This window comes from Engystomops pustulosus, chromosome 8 (assembly GCF_040894005.1).
Source record: "Engystomops pustulosus chromosome 8, aEngPut4.maternal, whole genome shotgun sequence".
Taxonomy (NCBI): Eukaryota; Metazoa; Chordata; class Amphibia; order Anura; family Leptodactylidae; genus Engystomops; species Engystomops pustulosus.
In genome coordinates, this window is record NC_092418.1 from 49,426,579 (window position 1) to 49,450,373 (window position 23,795).

At 41.7% G+C, this 23,795-nt stretch overlaps 1 protein-coding gene across 1 annotated transcript in view; it reads right to left on the bottom strand.

Moving 5' to 3' along the window:
* STAT1 (signal transducer and activator of transcription 1) overlaps positions 1-23,795 on the bottom strand; it is a 176,087-nt gene that overhangs the window by 61,335 nt on the left and 90,957 nt on the right. The window contains exons 8-11 of the mRNA XM_072120887.1: positions 15,448-15,599; positions 11,351-11,512; positions 5,657-5,749; positions 266-325 (exon numbers count right to left, since the gene is read on the bottom strand). Of these exons, the coding sequence (XP_071976988.1) occupies positions 266-325; positions 5,657-5,749; positions 11,351-11,512; positions 15,448-15,599 (467 nt within the window). The remainder of the gene's footprint in view (positions 1-265; positions 326-5,656; positions 5,750-11,350; positions 11,513-15,447; positions 15,600-23,795) is intronic.

The following is a 23,795-nucleotide window of genomic DNA, read 5'->3' on the forward strand; positions in this document are numbered from 1 at the left end:
AACTATACCCAAAAAAACAAGTCATAATACCACTACTTTAAATACAAAATAAAAATGTTATAGCTCTCCAAATAGGGCAACATATAAACAAATGCACTTTTCAGAAAAAGGTATTTTTTTTTAACATGTAAAAAAAAAAACATATTTGGCAATTTTGCAATAAAGTTTAAATTGCATCAGAATCTGCATAGAAACATTTATTGATTGTGATGGTCAAGGGTCCTCTTTAATACCATATTAGGTGAATAGCAAACAATATACTTACTTATCAAATACTGCCTTAACCTTCAGTTGATAGTTAAATTCTTGCAATTTTACTAACAGTCTGCAAGAAAAAAAGGTAATCGTTAGTGTCACTAAGAAGTATTTTTTTAGAGAATAAAAATATGGAAAATGACATACAATTTGGAGGTAAAAAGGTATGGAGCAGGATTTGAGGAGTTGATTAATGCTTAAAGGAAACCTACCATTTGAGTTGATGCATTATGAAGCAAACATACCTTGAAAATGCTGTAGGTACACTGATGCAGGATAATATGCAATCACTTTTCTCCATGCCAGACAGAATAATCAATTGCACCATCCCCCAGCTGCTGTGTATGAGTGATCCAGCTCTGGTTGATTAGTCTTGCTTGACTAACCTCCATTTGTAATTTCAAGCTCCGTGATCTAGGCAGCCATGCTGATCCAGCTTTCCCAAGGTCCTGAATGTTATAATTGTTTTTTCAACAAAACCACTCAGCTCAGGGATTAACCAAGATTTGATCCTGCATCAGTGTAGCTACAACATTCTCAAGGTATGTTTATGTCATAATGCATAAAATCAAATGGTAGGTTTCCTTCAAGGGAATACAGTGTAATGGAAAATTAAAATGCTACTTGCCCTTTAATCAGTCTGTTGATTTTCCTTGCACAGAGCAGACACAGCACAGAAGATGGCTGCTGGTCACATGTCTACATCACATGTGCTGCACCTGCCAGGGCAAGTCATGTGATCACCACTAAGTTTGGTTATACTCTGTTGGTTGCAGTGCATCCTGTATAGCTGGTGCTGTGGTGAGATGTCATCTCAGGGAGGTGGAATGTGCAGTGATGGCAGTTACACATGATTACTTTTGGTAACCGAGCAGGACAGTCTGTTATATTATCACTGGGGGCAGAGCATAAGAGGTAGGAGGAGTCACTGAGAACTAAAGGATCCGGGCCATCAAATTTTGTGAATAATAAAATCAAACTATTTAAGCTCCATTTTGTGGCTAATAGCATCGGGTTTTCTTATATTCATTTATCTATAGTATCATGGGTTTTTCTATCAGACGTTCCTATTCCTGGAATACCCCTTTAAAGTAACTAAGCAATGGCTGTTTAGATTGAGCAGAGATTTAGCCACTTTATGGCTTTCAGACCAAGCCCGATTTTTTTACAATAAGTGGTTATAACCTTGGAACGCTTTAAATATCCAGGGGATTTTGAGATTGTTTTTTTGTGAAACACTGGGCCACATTTCTCAAAAACAGTGCAATAGGCGTAATTTGCCTGTGAAATGTGCAAGATTCATGAATTGTGGCGAACATTCTTCATGAATCTGGCACCCTGCACTACTTTTTTCTGGTGCACCTTTAACATAGAGGGAGGGATTTATAAAAGCACTTGCGCCACACTTTTGGTGGTTTGGTGGCTTGTGGGAAGTCATCCATACGCCCCAAAATTCTGGTGCACAGTTTTGACCAACTGAAAATAGGTCTAAAGCAGGAGCTGACAGTCTTATGCTGCACCAGAAGTCATCGTCACAGTGATTTTTTAGCTGGAGACTGACAGAACCTGACACACATTGTTGAATCCCTAAAAAAGCCTAGAGAGTCACAATTCTGTTGGACATCAGACTGTGCAAGCAGTTTTTTACTAAGAAGAAGTGCAAAGTCAGACAAAGAAAATGGTGCAGGGGCTTTAATACATGTGGGCCACTGTACTTCACATTAGTTAAAAATTTGGATGATATCTTTTGGGATGGAAATTTGGCAAACATTTTGAAAAAAATCTCCATATTCAAAGTTCTAAAGTCTTTGCTTTTCAGGCAGATAGTCATAGTGAGTCATAGGTCCAAATTCATTAAATCCCTTCAGAATTCTGCACTGATAAGGGTGTTCCGGTGCACAGTCAGACTGTGCGTCACATTTATAATGCAGAATTGTGTTGCATGCTCTATTTTAAAGGAAAATGGTGCACTCTTACACATTGATAGTATAGACATGCATTACAATCTTACGCGTATAAGTATATAATATAAAAACTTTGTAAAAAATAAAAAATATTAACAGTGCCCATTATTTTCCCTTTATTTAGTTATATGAAGTGGTTATATGTTATATGCATTATTTCATTAATTGTGGGTAAAGTAGTTGATTTGTAAATACGAAGGAAAAAAGGACGCATGCATATATACAAAATTAAACAAATCACGTTTTTATTATTTAATATATACAAAGACATACAATTTTAAAACACCATTAAAAGGTCCCTAAATGGACAAATGAAGCCTACTTGATAGGCGACACGCGTCGGGTCATCCTACTCCAGACACAGGTTGGGATTGGCAATTTGTATTGTATTCATTTATGATGTACTCAGATTGTGCCTGATGTTATTTTTGGCGAGTTTAACCTTGGCCACATAGACTTCATAGAGACCAGGTACTATGATTCACTTTATTTAAGATACCTATTGATACGGTTACTTGTACCTTACTCTATATATTTTGCTCTGGTCTCCATATATAACACAGGTAATTCTGTACTGTGTATACATTAGGCACACCTTTGTTTTTTCATCATGACCACCTCATTCACAAGTCCCATACCTCTGCCTGATTGTGTTTTTTGTATGTCCATTTAGGGACCTTTTAATGGTGTTTTAAAATTGTATGTCTTTGTATATATTAAATAATAAAAACGTGATTTGTTTAATTTTGTATATATGCATCCGTCCTTTTTTCCTTCGTATTTACATATGCTAATTGGATGCAGCTTACCATATCTGGGCCCTACCATGATATGACGTATAAAGTAGTTGATTTCCAATTTTTTGTGATTAGGTTTCTAGTCATGTTTAGTATGTGGTATATAAGTTTGGGGTGTGGTAATGGCATATCTTCTAGGCCTATGGGCAACAGCAACGCCTGGGTCCCAGGATATGGGATATGGAATAATGGTTCTGAGTTTGTTGTAAACTATATTCCAAAGAATTTGAATTGGTTTGTATTTCCACCATACATGTAGTAACAAACCTTTTTCTTCCTTGCACCTCCAGCAAATGTCTGGGGTGTTGGCATACATTTTCTCTAATCTGTATGGGGTAAGATACCAGTTATATATTAATTTGCATGCAGTTGCTTGGTGGTTAACACATTTATTTGTAGTGGTTGTTGTTGAGAACGCATGTTCCCAGCCACTTGTTTATGCTGCCCAGTTCATGTTCCCATTTTTCTTGGAAAGAAAATTTTGCTATTTGGTTGAGTAGTTCTTTTTATCCTTTACTTATTCCATTTATTTTCACTTCTCTATTGTGAAAATAATCATTGTATGAGTTTTTGGGCTTCTTTGATGATATCTTGCTATTTTGTATAATTTCTCTTAGTCTAAGATATTTTTAAAAATCTTCTTTCGGGATATTATATTTTTCCCTGATGTTTTGGAATATAAGAAAAAGGAGCCATTGGAGACTATGTCATTGACTACAGTTGTAACCGAAGCCATCCAGTTTGTATAGTCAATTTTGGGAAATAGTTTTGGAATTGTTTCTTAAGGTAGCAAGTTAGATTGAGTGGGATAAGTTCCCTAGTAGGGTAAGTTTAGTCCTGCTTTGATAGTAGAAGAGAAACTCTTAGGAGTTTTCTTAGATAGTGCTATTTGCCATAATAGTGTTTGAAGATTTGTTTGGTTCAATAAGTTTGTCTCTAATTTGATCCATTGTTTTGAACAGTCATTGTTCCACCAGGATTTTATTTGGTCTTATAGTGTCGCTTGATATTAGACTTTGATAAAGGGGCTGTTTAGTCCTCCTCTGTTAGAGGGTAAATATAATATCCTTGCTGCTTCTCTAGCTTTAAGTGCTTTCCATATAAATTTCTGTAAAATTTATTGGATTCGGGTTAAAAAAGTATAACATTTTAGGTAACCAAGGCAAGGTGCAGAATCGTGATGCAGAGAAGGAGTCGGGGACAGGCAGCAAAGGATCAGAGTCAGGGATGTAGCGGAAGGTCAGGACAGGTGGCATCGGACCAAAGTCAGGAACGGAATTGAGGTCACAACGGGAAATCACTATAAACACACAGGACATAGGGAACAAGCTTTTTCTAAGGCACAAGGCTCAAAGATCCGGCAGGGAACACAGGGCACAATTTATTAGGGCAGACGGCAGCCAAACGCAAATTATCAGCACGCTGGACCTTTAAATTTTACAGAGCCGGCGCGCACTAGGAGACGGGGACAGAATCTATTCCTCTTTTAATACATCCCATAATTTTACTTGCTTAAGCAGCAGCTGCCTGGCTCTGGTCATTAACCTTATGTTTACAATCCACCAGTACCCCCAAGTCTCCAGTTTTACTAAGTAATTGACTCTTTAGAACATAATTATACTTTTTTGTTTCCATGGCCCAAGTGCATAACTTTACATTTAGCTACATTCAACCTCATCAACCATTTCTCTTCCCACTCCTCAAGCTTCCACAAATCCCTCTATCCCTCTGTAATGCTATTCTATCGGCCTCAGTAATAATTTACACAGCTTAGTATCATCTTGACTGTGTAAACCCACTACAAGGTCATTAATAAAAATATTAAAAAGAAGTGGCCCCAATACTGGCTCTGAGCACAAAGGGTTCATATATGATACAAAATGATGATGCGGAAGTATCTAATACAGATAATGCCTTTGTTTATTAAATGTTATAAAAGCAAGGGGATTTTAACAGGGGGCAGGGACTTTCCACACTTCTGTCTGTGATGCAAGCCGAGAAACTGCCTTCCTCTGTCGAGGTCCCCAGATAGGGAAGTGATGCTACAATATCCGGTAAATATATTGATGTTTGCTTTTCATGATTATAAGAATTAAGTGATTAGGATATAATTATCTGGTTTTATGTAATTTACAATAATAAAGTACTGTATTACTGTTGTATTCATCCCAATCTGTGTGTTGGTGAGCGCTTCATATGTTTGGGCACCGCCCGCACTTAGCTGACTCAGTGTCACAAGAGGTGGAACTGCTAATAGAAGAGCAAAAGACGGGACAAAATAAACTATGTGAAAAAAATCCTTGTTTTCTCTTTTACTATTTTTCAGATCCCCTAAGGTAATTTAACCCTAGGTTGTCTGATTGATCCTACCATATACTGCCATACTACGGTATGGCAGTACTGAGGATTTTACACATCATCTCTATTGAGATTGTTTGAAATAACATGACTACAGTGTGTTAATAATGTTTTTGTTCAACTATAAATATGAATTCTTGTTCATTGAAAAATAGAACACCCCCTGATAATAAGACCTAGTGCGTTTTTAGGAGTAGGACACTGTTATTTTCAGGGAAATGATATGACACTAGAGTTGTATTACAAATCTTTATATGAAGTAGGCAAAACAGTATACATTACCTTAATTTCACCGTGAACTGAACACCAGTTTTCAAAACCAGAGGCCTCTGTGGGTGCGTCGGCATACAGGGCTGTCTTTCAACAACAAATGAGCTGCAGTGAAACAAAATGATAACAATAGATGTAAGGAGAAAAGAGTAAATACTATTAGCAGTAAACATTGTAGCACTTGGGGAGACAGAAGGTTTTATTGTCACTTGATTGAGATCTGGTCCACGGCTATGAAGACGGTCTGAGAAGCATATTTCTTAACCCCTTATGCAAGTATTGTAAAAAAATCATTTTCAAATTGCCCAAAAAAAATTTATATTGTTTAGCCTTTAAAAAATGACAATTCAAATGGTGCCAGTTCCCTTTAATGCCATAGTGTGTGCCCATAAAGCAATATGCTACCTAGCCGGAGGTTTCAACCCGTTAAGGACGCAGCCATTTTGTAGCCTAATGCTCAGCCCCATTTTTTGGATTCTGACTTGCGTCACTTTATATGGTTATAACTTTTGAACACTGTTACTTATCAAAGCAATTCTGAGATTGTTTATTCCCCACATGTTGTACTTCATTTTAGTGGTAAATGTTGGATGATAAGTTTTGTGTTTATTTAAAAAAAAAATTATACATTTTTTGAAAAATTTGCCATTCAAAATAAGTGTTTTCAGGCAGATAGATTTACCACCTAAATAAGTTGCAGAATAACATTTCCCATATGTCTACTTACATTTTCATAATTTTTGAAATGTCTGGATAATTTATTTTGATGTCACGCGGCTTACAAATCGAATAGCGATTTTCCGTATCTTCAGAAATGACCATTTTGGGGATAAATACAGTTTTGAATGAAATTTTACATAATTAACATAAAAACCCCCCTATGTATCAACCCATTTTCAAATCTGCACCCCTCAAACTATCAGAAACAGCTTTTAGGAAGATTGTTAATCCCTTGAGATCTTCATAGTAATTTAATCAAAATGGAGATGAAATTTAGAACTTCATTTTTTATTGAATAACATTTTTTTTTACTTTTTTACTTTTTCCACCATGGGACAAGAACAAGCAATCATCTAATTGCTTGTTCATGATAATACTCTGCAATACTTATGTATGCAGGGTATTAGCAGTGTCAGCCTATGCACATGCATAGGCTGACACTGTGCCTTTAAGATGTCGTCACTGACGGCATCTTTCAGGCACTGCCAGCAATCCTGATCGGACCCCAGAGTTGCCATAGAAATGATTGGCGCCCCCCAAAAACGGCGCGGGGATCGTGGGGGAAAGACCCCCCAAAGGCATGTTAAATGCCGTTCCAGAGCCGAGCCGACATCAATTCAGCGGCGGATATATCCACTGAACGCTTAGTCACTGCGCCCAACAGTGAATATACATACATGTACATACTCATATATACTTTTCTACATTAATACAGTATATACAAACTGATACACATCATATACACACATAGTATATATAAATAAAATTTGCACATACTGTATTGTACGTATACATTATATACATACATATGGTATATATGCATCCTATACTTAGACATACAGTATAAAATCGCCATATATACACATAAATGCAGTACAAACACACCATATACATACAAACAGCATATACATACATAATAAACAGCACACACACATACAGCAAATACACACATAGACACAGTATATACATCATATATACGTACAGTATATATAGCATATACACACATACAGCATTTACACACATACAGCATTTACATACACATTCATACCACATACACTCATATAAATATACATACAGACCATTTACATTCATACAGCATATACATAACCACACATATACATAACCACGCATACAACAGATACACACATACAGCATATACATATAAATATACATACATGTGCAGGCAGGCTGGAAGTGAGTTGTTGCAGTGGGCGGGAGGCTGAACCGGCATGTGGGCGGCTTTGCTGGGCAGGCAGAAGGTCGGCAAGCCCAGTGGCTGCGCCGGCAGGTGGGAACGGGACGGTGTGCGGTTGGCTATTCCTGCAGACATCTCTGCAGGGGGGCAACTATTGGGGCAGCGACTGTGTCTGGAAGGTGTCCATGCCAGCAAGCAGGCTGGTGGGTGGGACTGTGCGGGTTACATTGCGGGCCCCCGTTACTTCTGTGCTGTTTCTACCCCCAAGCACATCTGTCGTAAGGGAGGGACTGGCCAGCTGACCATTCCGGGCCCCTCTGCAGCACGGGCTGTTGTTATGTTCCTGGGCATTGCAGTTCTCTCTCTTTGTCTTGTATTGTAGGAGATGACTTCTTGGAATCTGGGTGTCATTGGCAATTTGATTTCTAATGGTGCTTGGATGATGAACCTGATTTAAAAATGTATTCTGGAGGCTAGCATGGTGTTTATCTATGTATGTAGTGTTGGAGCAAATACCGGTGTATCTTATTGCTTGAATGGAGACAGGAGGGAGTTATTTATGTGTTTGGGATGGAAACTGTCCTATCAGAGCTATGTTGGGCGGTCAATCGGTTTATAGTTTAATGATGTTTCAATTTGATAGTCCTGTATTTTGATGACATTAATTTAAATCACTGAATTAATAGTTAAGAGTCAGATTGATTAGATTGTCTAATTAGGATGTCATCAATGAATCGATAGTATGCTAGATGTCTTGTGGTGCATGTGGTCAAAAAGTCACTCTTCAGTTTAGTCATGAAAAGATTAGAATATTGTTGCGCCATTTTATTTCACATTGCATTTCCTGTGTGCTGCAAGTACATATTGTATCCAGTTAAAAATAATAATAATTCCTTTAATTACATAGCGCACACAGATTTCGCAGCGCTGCACAGAGCTTGCCAAATCAGTTATATGTAAGGATAAATTTTGTAAGCCTTTCCACAGAATCAGAATCAATACCTTCCTTTTCCAGGAAGGTATAGCAGGTATTGATTACAGTCATGGCTAAAAGTCTACTGCATCAGGTTTTATAATGGAAATTTGCATATACTCCAGAATGTTATAAAGAGTGATCAGCTTAACAGCAATTAATTGCAAAGTCAATATTTGCCTAGAAAATGAACTTTTTCCCCCAAAACACATTTCAACTTCATTTCAGCCCTGCCTTAAAAGGAGCAGCTAACATTGTTTCAGTGATTGCTCCAGTAACACAGGTGTGGGTGTTGATGAGGACAGGGCTGGAGATCAATCTGTCATGATTAAGTAAGAATCACACCACTGGACACTGTGCCAGGACCATCTCTTAAAAGTGTTTTAGCTGCAGGATCGGGCTACCAGCGGTGCAGAGCTTGCTCAGGAATGGCAGCAGGCAGGTGTGAGTGCATCTTCACGCACTGTGAGGCGGAGACTCTTGGAGCAAGGCCTGGTGTCAAGGAGGGCAGCAAAGAAGCCATTTCTCTCCAAAAAAACCCATCATATTTTCTCTGATGAATCCCCCCTCCAATTGTTTGAAACATCTGGAAAACAGCTTGTTCGGAGAAGACAAGGTGAGCGATACCACCAGTCTTGTCTCATGCCAACTGTAAAGCACCCTGCAACCATTCATGCGTGGGGTTGCTTCTCAGCCAAGGGAATCAGCTCTCACAGTCTTGCCTAAAACCACATCCATGAATTAAGAATGGTACCAGAATGTCCTCCAAGAGCTACTTCTCCCAACCATCCAAGAGCAGTTTGGTGATCAACAATGCCTTTTCCAGCATGATGGAGCACCTTGCCATAAAGCAAAGGTGAGAACTAAATGGCTCAGGGAACAAAACTAGAGATTTTGGGTCCATGGCCTGGAAACTCCCCAGATCCCATTGAGAACTTGTGGTCAATCATCAAGAGACGGTGGTCAAACAAAAACCAACAAATTACGAGGTCCTGAAGAAGAAGGATCAACACTGCAAATATTGACTTGCTGCATTACCTCATTCTAACTGTCAATAAAAGCTTTTGTCACTCATAATATGATTGCACTTGTATTTCTGTATGTGATAAAAAAAAACATCTGACAAAACACAGAAGGCAACAGATCATGTGAAAATATAATATTTGTGTCATTCTCAAAACTTTTGGCCATGACTGTAGATTGTGAGCCCCCATGGGGACAGGGACTGATTTTGCAAGCTCTGTGTAGCGCCGCGTAATCTGTGTGTGCTATATAAAGGAATTATTATTATTATTTATTATTATTATATCCATTATGAATTTGAATATAGGGATTCCACATCCATGGTGGCCAGGATGGTTGCCTCTGGTAGATTATCTACTGATGAGAGTTTATGCAGTAGGTCAGTAATGACCTGCAGATATATGTGGTAATATTCTCATATTTGTTATCCATGGCCTCCTTCAGTGGCGTAACTAGAAGCTGATGGGCCCCAGTGCAAAGTCTGTGCCAGGCCCCCGACTATAATGTATAGTAATAGTCTTCTCATATGGGAAAGTGACACCATATGGGCCCCCTAAACCGCTTGGGCCCAGGTGCAATCACAACCTCTGTACCCCCTAAAGTTATGCCCCTGGCCTCCTTCCTTCTAAAACTAACTTGTAAAATGATGCTTATGAACCAGAGTGGCTTTACCAGAGCCTCTCTTTGCTTCACCCCCCCCCCCTGCACTTCCCTTTCCCAGCTTTGTACTGATGCTGAATAGAGAGGGGGGAGTACAAAGGTAGGCAGTAGGAAGGGTTAGACAGTGTGCTGTGACTACGTTTTGCGGTAGACAGAAATTATTGATGGATTTTTCTTTTCGGAGAGGAAAAAGAATCAAATTCTGACACTTTGATGCTTTTAATTTATAATGTCCTCCATATATTATAAAGGACATGATAAGGAAAAGATATTGATTTGTCAGTAATATTCTGAAGACATCAAATATGTATCATTTGTGTTTGGGCTTGAATGAGGAATTAGAGGTAATCAGTGGGTAAATGCTGCTGCGTTGTAAGGTAGAATGGATTACAAAGCACAGGGATGTCAGTGTAATGGGTACAAAAGTAGGTACCGGAATGCCACACAGTATGTGCTTTAAAAACAGCACAGCCAACAGGACCAGACACCCCTATTCCCCACTAGGCAAATCACATTGCCCAAAATCCAAGCATTAACACATTTTAGTAGGGTGGAACCAATTTCTTTTTATTGACAATGTAGTCCCTAGAAAACATGCATTCTATGTACTTTCTTCCATGGTTAGCGAGGCAGTGAAAGTGAACAAACTATACTACTACTTAAGGACACCCAACTTGCAGTCGACCCCTAGTTAAAGAAGGACCCCTCTGCCCACTGTGACCTTTAGCGAAGCTCTCTGGATGCTTTACTATTGTCCCAGACTGGAATGAACAGCTGTTAGGTGTCTGTAATGAAGTTTTATAGATAATCCTTGGTCCAATTACAGCAAAAAAATTCAAAACTCCAATTGTCACTGGGGCAAAAAAATAATTTTGTCTGGATCTACAATTATAAAATACACAGCTTCGACTTACATACAATTTCATCTTAACAACAAACCTATGGAACCTATCTTGTACGTAACCTGGGGAATGCCTTAAATTACACAATAATTGACAGATTGACAAATCTCATTTATCACATTGATATCAGAAATCAAAATGAATACATAAAACGCAGCTGAAAGAAGAGCTCTAAGTTCTTGATTTACAAAAATTCCATGGAAAAAGAAAAAAAACTGCATAAAAAAACATACCTTTGAATCAGCTGCTTAAATAAATTTTGTGTGCGCTCTTGATAGGTTTGTTTGTTTTTAGTGATTGGATCTTCACCATCACATGTAAGTTTCTGCTCTAACTCCTCTAATTTCTTCAGCTGCTGGCGAATTTGTTGAAGGCTTTTGGCAATAGAAGTGAACCTGCAAGATTGTATAATACATATAATATAATGTTACTGTGTTTAGAATTGATAGAAGCCTAAGGCCCCTTCCACACTTGCGTTGCATTTCACGTCAGAGTTTGATCAGGGTGCGATCAGGGTTTGGTCAGTGAAAAACGCACATTTTGCATCAGAGTGCAATCAGTTTTCAGTCAGAGTTTGTTCAGTGTCTCAGTTTTTCATGCGCGTTTTCAATGCAATTTCAATGCGTTTTTCATGTGCAGAAAATGCGCGTGAAATGGACTTAGGACTGAGCTCTATCTTTTCTATGGCAATTGATGCGTTAAAAATGCATTGCACTTGCAAGTGTCTCAGAGTGCAATGCGTTTTTGATGCATCTCCATAGACTTGTATGGTGAGTTTTTCACGCGCGTGACTTGCACATGGCCCTTTAAATCTGCATGTGTCGGCGCATACTGGCCAGCCAGGATGCGAGCCAGAAAGTGGTGGGTTGAGTTGTAGATTGCAGGGGCATCCGTGACACTAGGACTACCGTGGGGCTATCTACTGTGGGGCATGTGCTTATGGTACGGCTCTTACGGAATAACATTTTAAAATATGTGGCGTTCATGGCTCTCTCAGCCAAAAAGGTTCCTGACCCCTGCCCCATTCCATGGTAGCAATCAGCAGTTACTTGACAGATATACAGTGGGTGAAATAAGCACTGAACACATCACCAATGTTCTAAGTAAATACATTTAAAGGTACTATTGACATGAAATTATCACTAGATATCGGTAACAGCCCATTCCAATTCACACTGGCAAAGAATTCAAGTCATTGATGTCTATAAATGAAGTTCTGTGTAATAATTAAAAATGGTAAAAGTAAAAATAAAAAGTAAAGCATTCAGATATTTTGAACACTTCATACAATTTCTCTGGTGGGATTTTGGCCAATTCTACGACAAAAACACAAAAATCCTGAAGGTTCTATAGTCTCCAGCTATAAACGTTGAGGCTTAGGTCCTGCCATAAATTTTCTTTAAGGATTCATGTCAGGATATTGGTTTGGCCTTTCAGACGACTTCATTTTCTGTGTCTGAAACCTCTTGAGAATTTCCTGACTGTGTGTTTGAGACATTGGGGGTCATTTACTAAGGGCCCGATTCGCGTTTTCCCGACGTGTTACCCGAATATTTCCGATTTGCGCCGCTTGTACATGAATTGCCCCGGGTTTTTGGCGCACGCGATCGGATTGTGGCGCATCGGGGCCGGCATGCGTGCGACAGAAATCGGGGGGGCGTGGCCGAACGAAAACCCGACGTATTCGGAAAAAACGCCGCATTTAAAAAACGAAAATGTGTCGCTTGGGGAGCGCTCACCTTCACCTTCTATGGCAGTGATGGCAAACCTTTTAGAGGCCGAGTGCCCAAACTACAACAAAGAACCGCTTATTTATCGCAAAGTGCCAACACAGAAATGAAATTTGCGATTTATACTCCTTTCTCTGTCACAGTTTTCATTGATACCAGCACCCTGAGGACACCAATAAAGCAGAAAATAGTCCCAGTTACAGCTGTCACTATAAAATACCTCTGTGCACAGCAAGTCCTGGGCTGTCTGGGCCTGCAGGAAGATACCTGGAGTCATCTCTGGTGATGGCCTGAGTGCCCACAGAAAGGGCTCCGAGTGCCACCTCTGGCACCAGTGCCATAGGTTAGCCATCACTGTTCTATGGGATGGTGCATTCCGGGGCGTTAAGATTATTTTCGGCGCTGCAGCGCCACCTGGTGGACGGCGGAGGAACTACCTTCTTAAATCCCAGCCGGACCCGAATCCTGTGCAGAGAAGGCGCCGCTGGATCGCGAATGGGCCGGGTAAGTAAATGTGCCCCATTATCTTGTAAAAAATGTACGACTTCATCTTCATCATCCTAGATGACAGATTTTGATACATTTGCCAATTCATTCTATCGTCACCAGAAGTTTGTTAAAAAGAATGCAGAAAATCAGACCACACTATGATGTTCACACATCATAACTCACTGTCTGTATGGTGTTTTTTTTAGATATTGGTCTCTAAGTAAATTATCTGAGTATATTCACTCTGTATTTCCGAGGCCTTTCTTAATGTTGTTGGGCAAACCTTATACTTGATACTGTGGGACAGCTGCCGCCATAAGATCTTTAGAGCTGTCCATCTCCACCACCCTGAATGGGAGAATTTCAAAGGTCAGCTATTTCTAGATGCTACTATTCAGGACCACAGCTTGTGCTTGAGATGGGCCCAGCTTTCACCTTCTTTCCATGACTTAGGGGATGGAGGTTTGAAAGCGTGGTGTGGACCGGCTTGGTTACAGTGAAGCTGCTGAAGGGGGTAGTGGTGGTGGTAGTGTCACACTTGGGAGGCAGCGGACGCTTAACCAAATGAAGCAACAGGGGGAACCTTATGTTTTCCTAGACTTTTTTGGTGTCACCACGGCTGATCTCTATTGTGCAGGTGCAGTATCATTTTGTTAATGATTTGGCTACACTTTATGGACTGGTGGCACAGTGTGCAAAAACATATGTTCTGTTTTGTTAGAAAAAATGCTATGCTGAAAATACCCTAGGGCAGTGATGGCGAACCTTTTAGAGACCGAGTGCCCAAACTACAAGCAAAACCACTTATTTACTATGAAGTGCCTGGCACTTTGGCACATGGCATTTTAAGCAGTACCTTATAGCAACCTGTTCTTCCACATCTTTCAATCGTTTTGGCCCCCTGAGGCTTCCAATACAGTTGAAAGAAGGATTGTAATTCAGACTATCATAGTTGCTTCTCTCCAGGGTCTCTCTCTGTACAGGAAGAATGGTGGGGCTAGCAGGAGGACCTCCAAAGATATTGCAGATCAGTCCACACCTTCCAATTTTACCTGCAGTTCCAAACAACCAATGAAGTGTTGCTTTAAAGCGCTGAGAGCAGCATCTCTTAAGTAGCCTGTGACAGCAGAAAGATTTGGTGGATTTGGTCCTATTTGGTGAACTCTGTCCTGAGTGCCCACAGAAATGGCCCTAAGTGCCACCTCTGGCATCCTGTCTGCCATGTAATTGACCAATGCCTCAACTTCCTGTAGCCTGTTGGGGCCTTCAAGTACAAGCCGCACACCCTGATGCCTACATCGCTGTCTCTTAATATGTTTTTAACTTGATTTTAAAAGAAATGCATTCCCGAACTATATTGTCAGAGCACCTTTACAATCAGGGTATTACTATGTGCTATTCACTGAGAAGAGCAATTTTATGATTCATGTATTACTGCATGCTATTTACTCTGATGATCATTATGATCCACAAATTACTGTGCACTAATCACTATGATTAAGAATTTTATTATCTACAAATTACTGCGCGATTTGAGCCACATATTACTGTGTGCTATCCACTGAGAACACTTTTATTATCCACGTATTATTGCAAACTATTCACTGATGAGAACTTTTATTATACACATATTATTGCACATTACATATACACCTAAGTGGTCTGAAAAGGGCAATTGCTGCTTTTTAAGAAGTCCTGCTTGACTAACCCTATGACAGCAACCTCTCCCTACATGTCTACAGAGGACATGCTTGTGGACAAGATGCTTGATTGGATGCTTCAGGAGTCAATCAATCAGCTTGGTGCTTTTTTTCAAACCATGCTCACAGTGGTCCGGCATATTCATGAGGGAGCAGTCCGAGGCACTGCTTCTTCCCCAAACAGTGCAGTCCTCGGACCGCCCCCCTCATTAATACACCGGACCGCTGAAAGCTTGGTCTGGCATTCTGACAGTACAGCAGCAGCTTACCAACAAAGCTAGCAGTTTAACACTGCTAAAAATGTGGTAGCACTAGGAGCTGCTTACTTTAGTAGTTGTTTTATTCAAAAATAAACTGAAACAGAATATATTATAAATATACAAAAGTGCTGCATAGCCTCAGATTACCTACCAGTTTTGGAGTTGATCAAGGCAAGCATTTGGAGGTCCTCCAATGCAAGCTATTTGTTGTCTTCGTTTCCATTCAACAAGTTCTTCATTAATAAGGGAGCCCTGGGTATGTCCTGTGATATTGAGGAGTTCACCTATTTTGTGATCAATTTCCTGGTGAAAATAAGAGAAATGTATTGTATTTGTGAAAGCACAAAAGTAAATATATCATATCTTGTTAAAATATCCAATTAATATTAAAAAGACTAAAATCTGTTGCTACTCATTTTTCAAAACTGTTGCAGTCTATATTGAGGGTTTCCATTTTAATCTCTTAGGCTTTCTTCACATTATACAATTTGATGCATAAAACATGGACTACTTGGCTGTATTTTATGAGGTGAACAATATACTAAGAACAATACTCCTAGTCCCTGTATCCAAGACACTCCATTGATTATGTTTTCAGTATGATGCTTTTGTTAAAAGGGATGCGGGGATGCCTTGCATCATATATAACCAGGGGCAGTGATTCGCCATGGCAATTGACCAGGGCCCCATTCTATAAGGGCCCCCAGTCTGGCCACAGGAGCAGAGACGGCAGTATGGGAATGTGTGTGGGCAGCCGCCCGAGTCACCCACCGTGAGTACAATCCAGCCATCACTATATCAATAGTCTGCAGTCTGTTGATATGCAGACAAGACCTGTGTGTCTGCACCGCTCTGTATTCTGCGGAGGCCCCTGGTGGCGTGTGATTACATCATCACACGCTGCCTGCGTCCCTGCACAGAGATGCGACCCGGCAGCAGAAGATCCGGCAGCGGCGTGGGAGAAGGAAGTAATTTAGTTTTATTATTTTGTTCATTGCTCATATTTAAAAAAATTGGGTGTGGCTGCATATCAATAGATTTTGTGTGAAGGGTACTTATAGATAGGCATTTGGAGGAGGGCTGTATATAGACTGGGGGTTATGGGGATCTGTATATATACCGGGAGCTATGGGGGTCTATATATAGACTGGGAGCTGGGGGGCTGTATATAGTATGGGAGGCTGTATATAGACTGGTGGATGGGGGGCTGTATAAAGACTAGTGGATGGGGGGGCTGTATATAGACTAGTGGATGGGTGGAGGCTGTATATAGACTAGTTCATGGGAGGAGGCTGTATATAGACAAGTGGATGGGAGGAGGATGTATATAGACTAGAGGATGGGAGTGGGCTGTATATAGATTGGTGGATGGGAGAGGGCTGTATATAGACTGATGGATGGGGGGATGTATATAGACTGGTGGATGTAAGGGAGCTGTATATAGCCTGGGGGGCTGTATATAGACTGGGTGGCAGTATGGGGCTGTATATAGACCTAGGGGGCTGTATATAGACTGAGGGGCTGTATATAGCCTGGGAGGCTGTATGGAGCTGTATATAGACAGGGGGACTGTATGCATATAGACTGGGGGTTGTGTATATAGACTGTTAACCCCTTAAGAACGTAGCCAGTTTATAGCTTAAGGCTCAGCCCCATTTTTTGTATTCTGACGTGTGTTGCTTTATATGGTTACAACTTTTGAACACTGTTACTTATCAAAGGGATTATGAGATTGTTTTTTCTTAACATATTGTACTTCACTTTAGTGATTAATGTTGCTTGATAAGTTTTGAATTTATTTACAAAAAAAGAAAAAATTATGAATTGTTTTAAAAGAATGTACATTTGTTAGGATTGGGTAACACAAAAGACAGGGGATAGTGTGCCCTGAGCTTGCCCCAACCTCTGTCCCTTCCTATAGCCCCCCCACGCTAAACCGTGGGGCGACTACTTGAAGCCTCAAAATACACTGATAAGTGTGGAAGGGAAACACAAACAGACTGACAAACATAAAACACAAAAGAATAGTAAACTAGCCGGATTCACAACGAGAGGGTACGTCAATAGCAAAATCAGTAGGCAAAGAGTCAATGTCAAAAAACGAGCCGAGGTCACAACGATACAGATAGAGATACAGAGCAAGTCAAACCTAATGCTTAGAGCGAGTGGAGAAGGGATTTCAAACACTGGCACAGGTGACTAGTGACCTAGTGAAGCTGCAATTTATGCAGCCAGAACTCCACCTCCAGAACCTGATAGGAGCTGGACAGCTTCTGGGAATAAACCCCTCATGGTGCAGAACAACCAGGCATCAAGCATAGGTAGCACAAGTCCCAGCAGTTCCGAACACAACTCCTAGACAGCGCGAGATCTTAGCAGCCGCTGCCCGGGACGAGAGGTGGAGATTGCGCGGATACGTGCTGGGGTGCGGAGAACGCTGCTGGCACCACCAGAAGAACCAGAAGTCCCAGCATTTTCCCTAGCGGACCTGACAGTACCCCCCCCCCCCCCTGACGGGGCCCTTCGGACCCCTAGATCTTAAAGATGGCTTCTGAGGGTAGGCATGATGGAATAACCTGAGTAACCGCGGAGCATGAACATATCTAGCCGGAACCCAAGACCAATCCCCAGGACCAAAACCTTTCCAATGGACCAGGTAATGCAGGGAGTTACCTACCCATCTGGAATTCATAACTTTTTCCACCTCAAATTCCAGATTCCCCTCCACAATAGATGGAGAAGGAGGGTCAGGAAGAGGCTCAACATACCGCTTCAGAAGACTCTTATGGAAGGTGTTATGAACCCGCCACCCTACTGGAAGAGTAATCTTGAAGGAAACCGGGTTAACAATATAAGTAACAACAAACGGACCTACAAACCTGGGCGCAAACTTCAAAGAGGGGACCTTCAATTTAAGGTTTTTCGTGGATAACCACACTTTATCCCCTACCACAAACGTATCGGAGTTAGTGCGCCTTCTTTCAGTCTGTTGGGCCATAGAATTTTGTGCCCTCTGAATATTCTCCCGAACTTGTGACCAGAGCGAGCGCAACTTGGATGTAATAGCTTCCGCTCGAGGAATATTAGAGACAGGCACAGATGAAAAGGAGAAACGAGGATGAAAACCATAATTGCAGAAAAACGGAGATACCTGTGTGGACGAACTACAGTGGTTATTAATATCAAATTCTGCCAACGGAAGGAATTTCACCCACTGGTCCTGACTGTCCGAGACAAAGAGTCGCAGATATTGAATCATCTCCTGATTCATTCTCTCGGACTGACCATTAGACTCAGGGTGACATGTCGACGAGAACGACAAATTAACTTCCAGTCTAGAACAAAATGCTCGCCAAAATTTGGAAACAAATTGTACGCCCCTATCTGATACAATATCATCTGGTATACCATGGAGGTGTACAATATTCTGTATAAACAATTCAGCCAATTCTTCAGCTGAAGGTAACTTTTTTAATGGGACAAAGTGTCCCATTTTAGAGAAACGGTCCACTACCACCCAAATCACTGTACAGCCTTGAGATGCTGGCAGATCAGTGACAAAATCCATAGACACTTTAGATCACGGCCTGGTGGGAACTGGAAGCGGAAGAAGAGGCCCCTCAGGACGTCTCCTGGGAGTCTTTCCTCGCGCACAGACCTGACAGGCTTGGACAAATGCGTGCACATCCTTAGTCATGTGAGGCCACCAGTAACTTCTCTTTAAGAGATCCAAGGTACTCCGCATTCCCGGATGACCTGCCAATACCGAGCAATGCGTCTCCTCCAACACTCTCAAACGACAAAAAAGAGGAACAAATAATTTGCCTTCCGGAAGGTCTTTAGGTGCAGATCTTTGTCCTGCTAAAATTTGAGAGGAGAGGTGGGAGGAGACAGCTGCCAGCACAACCCCTGGAGACAAAATATTTCTGTCAGTAGCCTCTGGAAGCTCAGGAGTCCCGAAGCTACGGGACAAGGCATCAGCCTTCACATTTTTTGACCCAGGTCGGTAGGTGACCACAAAATTAAAACGAGAGAAAAAACAAGGCCCACCTAGCCTGACGTGAGTTCAAGCGCTTAGCAGTATCCAAATATACTAAGTTCTTATGATCCGTGAGCCACAGTTATCGGATGAAGAGCTCCCTCCAAAAAGTGCCGCCAGACTTCAAATGCCCACTTAATGGCAAGGAGCTCTCGATTACCAATATCATAATTCCTCTCACAAGAAGAAAACTTTCTAGAGAAATATGCACAGGGCCTAAGTCTGGTGAGAGTGGAGGACCCCTGAGACAACACTGCACCTACTCCTACCTCGGAGGCATCAACCTCCACAACAAACGGTAGAGAGAGGTCAGGTTGAATCAAAACTGGGGCTGACGAGAATGCCGCTTTTAAAGTTTCAAATGCAGAGCAAGCGGCAGGGGACCAATTGTTTGGATCAGCACCCTTACGGGTTAGATCCGTGAGGGGTTTGGCGATCATGGAAAATAGTTAGCGAAACCTAAAAAACGTTGTAGGGCCTTAAGATTGGTAGGCCGAACCCAGTCCGTGAGCGCCTGAACCTTACTCGGATCCATCTGTACATCAGAGGGAGTCACAACATAACCTAAGAAGGCAACCTTCTGGACGCAAAAAACACACTTTTACAGCTTAGCGAAGAGGTGGTTTTTGCGCAACCTGGTAAGTACTTGGCGGAGATGTTGCTGGTGAGAAACCATATCAGGAGAGAAAATCAAGATATCGTCTAGATACACCACCATAAACACACCGATGTAATCATGAAAGATGGAGTTCATAAACCCTTGAAAAACCGCTGGGGCATTACTCAAACCAAAGGGCATAACCAGGTATTCAAAGTGTCCCAAAGGTGTATTAAATGCGGTTTTCCACTCATCCCCTTCTCGGATCCGAATCAGGTTATAAGCCCCTCTGAGATCTAATTTAGAGAAAACTTGGGCCCCAGAAACCTGATTTAAGAGATCCGGGATCAAGGGGAGAGGACCTGAGTTTTTTACCGTTATCTTATTTAATTCTCGATAATCAATACACGGCCGTAAACCACCATCTTTTTTCTCAACAAAAAAGAACCCGGCCCCAGTGGGCGACTCAGAGGGACGGATATGTCCGATTGTCAAACTCTCATCAATATAACTGTTCAGTGCCTCCCGTTCTGGTACTGACAGGTTATATATACGACCCTTTGGTAATTTAGCATCAGGAAGAAGGTCAATTTTACAATCAAACTCCCTGTGAGGAGGAAGGACTTGGGACAAGGGTTTTGAAAACACATCTGAGTAGTCAGAGAGAAAACCTGGAAGACTCTGATCTTCCGCCACCACTGTACATAATGAAACTCTGGTCAGGTGATCCTTACAGTGAGGACCACAGTGAACCAGCTCCAGAGTTTCCCAATTAATTACCGGATTATGGATCCGGAGCCAGGGTAGACCAAGAATGACGTTTTCAGACAAGTTTTCCATAACTAGGAAAGAACACCATTCTTCATGCATAGCTCCTACCATAAGCTTTATCTGCGGGGTTCGGAATTTAATCAACCCTGCCTGTAGAGGGGTCAAATCCGCACCCGACATCTGGATAGGAGTGGACAATGGAATCAATGACATGCAAAACTGAGAGACAAAATTATAATCAATAAAATTAGATGCAGCACCTGAATCCAAAAAGGCGCGACCAGTGCAGGAAACAGATTGAAACTTAACCGTACAAGGTAAATACATTCTAGACACGATTGGGAGTACCTGAGCTCCTAAGCAGTCCCCCCGACTACTGCTTAGTAGAAATAGAGAAAAAACGGGGTCAAAGAGTTAGACACGCTACATCCGAGGTGTATTATTGATTATTTTTATTGGAAATGTGACTACGCGTTTCAACGCCGTAATGGCGCCGTAATGGCAGCCCTCTTCCCCGCCACACTGAACGCAGCGGATTGGACCTTTAGGCAGCACAGCATCTGCCTTAAGACACCGCAGGACCCACTGCAGTGTTTGACCTGATGAAGACGCCATTACGGCGTTGAAACGCGTAGTCACATTTCCAATACACTTTGACCCCGTTTTTTCTCTATTTCTACACAACACATCTGGATCCACATCCAGCCCCGGGGTTTGACGCTGCAACTCCACTCCATTATCTCTCTCCCCCATTTTGTGCATACTTTTGGCGCCTGGCTCTAGACAAATCCCTCACAATTTTTTCCTCTCTTCCTCGACTACTGCTTAGGAGTGGAAGTTTTCCTGCTGCTGCCTCTTGGAACAGGTGTTGATTTGATGATCAGGACTTCCACAGTAGAAACAAAGATGACGTCTCAGTCGATGTTGCTTCCGCTGTGCAGGAGAGATGCTATCCAGCTCCATGGATTCCAATTCTGGACTACCTGGAGACAGACTGGCCGCTGGCTGACAGTCAGGGGACACCCGAGGTGATCGCCTGGATCTTAGGCGACGATCAACTCGGATGACCAGAGTCATAGCATCATCTAATGTCTGAGGCTCGGCATAAGCTAAGACTAAGTCCTGTACTCGGTCTGACAGTCCGGACATAAATTGGTCTTTTAGGGCGCAGTCATTCCATTGCGAGTCAGTCACATACTGTCTGAACTGAGCACAATAATCTTCTGCTGTTTGTTTTCCCTGACACAGAGATCTAAGGCGGGAAACTGCCAGTGCTCGGCGGTCAGGTTCGTCATAAATCTGTCCTAAAGCAGAAAAAAAAAGCGTCTAGAGAAGAACGGAATGGAGAGTCAGGTGGGAGAGAAAAGGCCCAATTTTGCGGATCCCCACGCAACAGGGAAATTACCACTCCCACCCTTAGAGTCTCTGTGCCCGTTGAACGAGGACGGAAAGAAAAATAAAGTTTACAGCCCTCCCGAAATGAAAAAAATTTCTTACGGTCACCAAAAAACAAGTCAGGGAGAGGAACCTTAGGTTCAGGCATGGGTGGCAGTGGATCCTGCGGTGGTATCTGCCGTGGAACCTGCATAGATTCCTGAATTTGGAGACGGGAAGCTAGATCCTGAACAAGCTGAGATAGGGTCTGGACCTGAGCGACCACAGCTGACAAAAGCTCCATGGGAGGAGAGAATGTAGCAGGTCGGATACAGGATGCAGACCTATGTGTGGCCAGTGTTTCTGTTAGGATTGGGTAACACAAAAGACAGGGGATAGTGTGCCCTGAGCTTGCCCCAACCTCTGTCCCTTCCTATATCCCCCCACGCTAAACCGTGGGGCGACTACTTGAAGACTTGAAATACACTGATAAGTGTGGAAGGGAAACACAAACAGACTGACAAACATAAAACACAAAAGAATAGTAAACTAGCCAGATTCACAACGAGAGGGTACGTCAATAGCAAAATCAGTAGGCAAAGAGTCAATGTCAAAAAACGAGCCGAGGTCACAACGATACAGATAGAGATACAGATACAGAGCAAGTCAAACCTAATGCTGAGAGCGAGTGGAGAAGGGATTTCAAACACTGGCACAGGTGACTAGTGAAGCTGCAATTTATGCAGCCAGAACTCCACCTCCAGAACCTCATAGGAGCTGGACAGCTTCTGGGAATTAACCCCTCATGGTGCAGAACAACCAGGCACCAAGCATAGGTAGCACAAGTCCCAGCAGTTCCGAACACAACTCCTAGACAGCGCGAGATCTTAGCAGCCGCTGCCCGGGACGAGAGGTGGAGATTGCGCGGATACGCGCTGGGGTGCGGAGAACGCTGCTGGCACCACCAGAAGAACCAGAAGTCCCAGCATTTTCCCTAGCGGACCTGACAACATTTTTCGAAATTCAAAATCATCGTGCTTTCAGACAGATCGATTTCCCACCTAAATAATTTGCTGAATAACATTTCCCATATGTCTACTCTACGTTTTCATAATTTTTTTTGTCTGAATAATTTATTTTGATGTCACGCGGTTTACAAATTGAATATCGCTTTTTCGTTTTTTCAGAATTGACTATTTTGGGGATAATTACTGTTTTAAATGAAATTTTAAATATTTAGTATTAAAAATCCCCTATATAATCAACCCATTTTCAAATCTGCACACCTCAAACTATCAGAAACAGCTTTTAGGAAGATTGTTGACCCCTTGAGATATTCATAGTAATTACGGTAAATCAAAATGGAGGTGAAATTTAGAATGGTCAAATATTGTCATTGACATGTTTATTTAGCCTTAAAATGTACACATTTCCAAAATATAAAAAGAGAAAACCCATCTTACAATTTGTTCTGCAATTTCACCCGAGTATAGAGACCCCCACATGTGGCTGATACTTGTTTTATGGACGCACAGCGAGGCGCAGAAGGGAAGGAGCGCCCTGCAACTGCTAGGATATTAGTTTCCTCATTGGCCCCTTTTGTAGGCTATAAAATTTTAGCTTTTTCGTTATTGGGGCCATCTGATGGCATTTTTTTGCGGGATGAGATGCTTTTTCCAGTGTTACCATTTTGGGGTTGGTATCCTCTATTGTTGAA